The sequence below is a fragment of the Trypanosoma rangeli genome (assembly GCF_003719475.1).
Source record: "Trypanosoma rangeli strain AM80 chromosome Unknown Tra_15.4_contig_00895, whole genome shotgun sequence".
NCBI lineage: Eukaryota > Euglenozoa > Kinetoplastea > Trypanosomatida > Trypanosomatidae > Trypanosoma > Trypanosoma rangeli.
The window spans coordinates 1-2,787 of NW_021706651.1; the positions used below are offsets into that span (position 1 = coordinate 1).

General features: G+C 55.0%; 1 protein-coding gene across 1 annotated transcript, besides 1 other annotated feature; it reads right to left on the reverse strand.

Annotated features, from left to right (window-relative positions):
- The first annotated feature begins 3 nt into the window (after positions 1-3).
- Positions 4-51: a sequence feature (A-rich).
- A 254-nt stretch (positions 52-305) lies between these two features.
- TraAM80_10324 (acetyl-coenzyme A synthetase, cytoplasmic) lies at positions 306-2,339 on the reverse strand (the record flags this gene model as incomplete). The annotated part of the gene is made up of 1 exon (XM_029386952.1): positions 306-2,339. The coding sequence occupies one exon, from the start codon at positions 2,337-2,339 to the stop codon at positions 306-308; it is 2,034 nt and encodes a 677-aa protein (XP_029233193.1).
- Positions 2,340-2,787: the final 448 nt, after the last annotated feature.

The following is a 2,787-nucleotide window of genomic DNA, read 5'->3' on the forward strand; positions in this document are numbered from 1 at the left end:
ATCAAAAAAAAACAACACAAAACAACAATAATAATAAAAAAAACATATAAACACGATTTGGCGTGCGGCTTGTAATGCGCCACAGCCACTGCTCCCCGTCCCAATCAACACGTTCTGCACAGAGTCGAAAACAGGACGAACACACCTGCAATGCAATCAAGTAATATCTTTAAATATAAAAGTATGCGGGGTAAAACCTGCGCCAACACACCCCTAAGCAAACACCAAAAAAAATGACAGATGTCACTGCGTGTCCCACGTGGGGAGAAGCTCGCGCCACCACGCGTGTACCTCCGCTGCCCACGTCATATCGACACCCCCTTCCTCCCCTCAATGAGGTCCGCCACAATGCTTGGATCCGAGAGGGTCGTGACGTCGCCAAGGCCGTCAAAGACACCGGAGGCAATTTTTCGCAGGATGCGACGCATAATCTTGCCGGATCGCGTCTTCGGGAGTCCACTCTGCGCCGAGTGGACGTGATCGGGCGTTGCCAATGGCCCAATCACTTCGCGGACCGTCACCTTAACTTCATTGAGAAGCGCCTCATCAATAGTGATGTGCTGGTGAAATGTGACGTAGACGTAAATGCCTTCACCCTTCACATTGTGCGGAACGCCAACCACGGCGCTCTCCACAACAGCAGGGTGTGTGTTCACGGCGTCCTCCACCTCGCTGGTGCCAATGCGGTGACCACTAACGTTCAACACGTCGTCCACGCGGCCGGTGATCCAGTAGTAATTGTCCTCATCACGACGTGCACCGTCCCCTGTCAAGTAGTACCCGTCCACAGAAAAGTAGATCTGCTCGTAGCGTTCACTGTCCCCAAAGATGGTACGGGCCTGCCCCGGCCACGGACGCTTGATCACAAGGAGCCCCTCCCCAGGACCGTCAATCTCCGCGAGCGTCGTCGGATCCAGCAAGGCCGGCTCGATGCCGAAGAACGGCAGCGTTACGCTTCCCGGCTTCAGCGGCGTGCAACCCGGCAGCGACGTAATGAGGTGGCCGCCCGTCTCTGTTTGCCACCAAGTGTCGCTGATGTCCACGTGGCTCTCGCCAACCACCCCATAATACCACTTCCAAGCTTCCGCGTTAATCGGCTCCCCGACGCTGCCAAGAACACGAAGTGTCGCGCGGCTCGTCTTCTTGACGTATTCCTCGTCATACTGCATGAGTGCTCGAATAGCCGTCGGTGCGGTGTAGAAAATAGTGACACCGTGTTTGTCAACGAGCTCCCACCAGCGGGAGGGTGTGGGATACGTTGGAATCCCCTCAAAGAGCACGGAGGTGGCGGCGTTTAGCATGGGACCATACACCACATACGTATGACCTGTGATCCAGCCGATGTCCGCGGTGCAGAAGTACACGTCGTCCTCGTGAAAGTCAAAGCTGTACTTGAACGTGATTCCTGCGTACACCATGTAACCCCCGAGAGTGTGGAGGAGCGCCTTTGGCTTGCCAGCGCTGCCCGAGGTGTACAACATAAAAAGTGGATCTTCTGCGCCCATCCACTCTATGGGGCAGTCCTCCAGCTGGGCGGGGGTCACTTCGGCGGCTGCGTCACCGTACCAGCGATCACGGCCCGCCCTCATTGGAATCCCTTCCCGGCTATGCCGCTCGTACACGAGACATTGGACCTGGAGCCCACTGCTCTCACACTCGGCGATGGCCTCATCCACGGCCTTCTTCAGCGGAATGGGTTTCTCCCCACGGTTAAACGTATCTGCCGCGATGACAAGCTTACTGCCGGAGTCCATGATACGCGAGGCAAGCGACGTGGCGGAGAAGCCGGCAAATACGACCGAGACAACGGCGCCAAGCCGGGCTGCTGCCAGCATGACCTGCGCCGTAAAGGGAACCATTGGGAGGTACAGAGTGACCACGTGGCCCTTACGGATGCCGTACTGGTGCCGCAGCACAGCTGCCAGCTGCAGAACAGCCTCATGCATTTCACCGTACGTCACAGTGCTGCTTTCCCCCTCCGCATTACCCTCCCAGTAGTAACACACGCGGCTCTTGTGCTGCGGGAGGTGGCGATCAAGGGCGTTGTAGCACATGTTGGTTATCGCGCCATCAAACCACCTCACAAAAACTTTTCCTCTGCTCCTGTGGTAATTGTACTCCAGTACAGGCTTATCCGCGGGCCACAACTTTTCCCAGTAAAAGTTATCGGCCGCAATCCGGCTCCAGAACACAGCAGGATCCTTTACAGATTCAGAGTACAATGCTTGCCGCTCGGCAAGGGAATTTCCCACGTACGACCTGGCACTGTTTGCCTTACAGGGCTGAACGACGTCGTTATCGTGCCGCTGACGGGCTTCCTCTAGTGTGCCTTCTCCCATGCTGTTGTTTTCCTTTTTTTTTTAAAATGCTTTACGTTCCCTCGCGTTGCTTAATTGATTGTGTGTGTGCGTTTGTGTATGGAGGCAGCAGTACAGAAAAGGAAATAGATATAGAGAGAGACAAGGAGAGGATTAAAATAACATATTTTTGTTTTCGGGAGAAGACACGGCACCTATTATGAGAGGCGTGTGCCCCTCCATCCCTCAAAGCAACGTCGTGCTCGACACTCCAACGCTTCAGATGCACACACATATGTATCGCCTGCGGCAGCAGCAGTTGGCCACATCTAAGCCGAATGGGGTGAATGTACGTGTGTGTGTTTGCACGTGGAGCCTCGCCTTACAGCCGCGTATCCTTACCACTACTGTGCCACCACCTCGCCGTTTTTAAAATAAAAAAACAAGGAAATCGCGCCTGCGACGTGCAAACAGCGGGGCTTCACCTGCT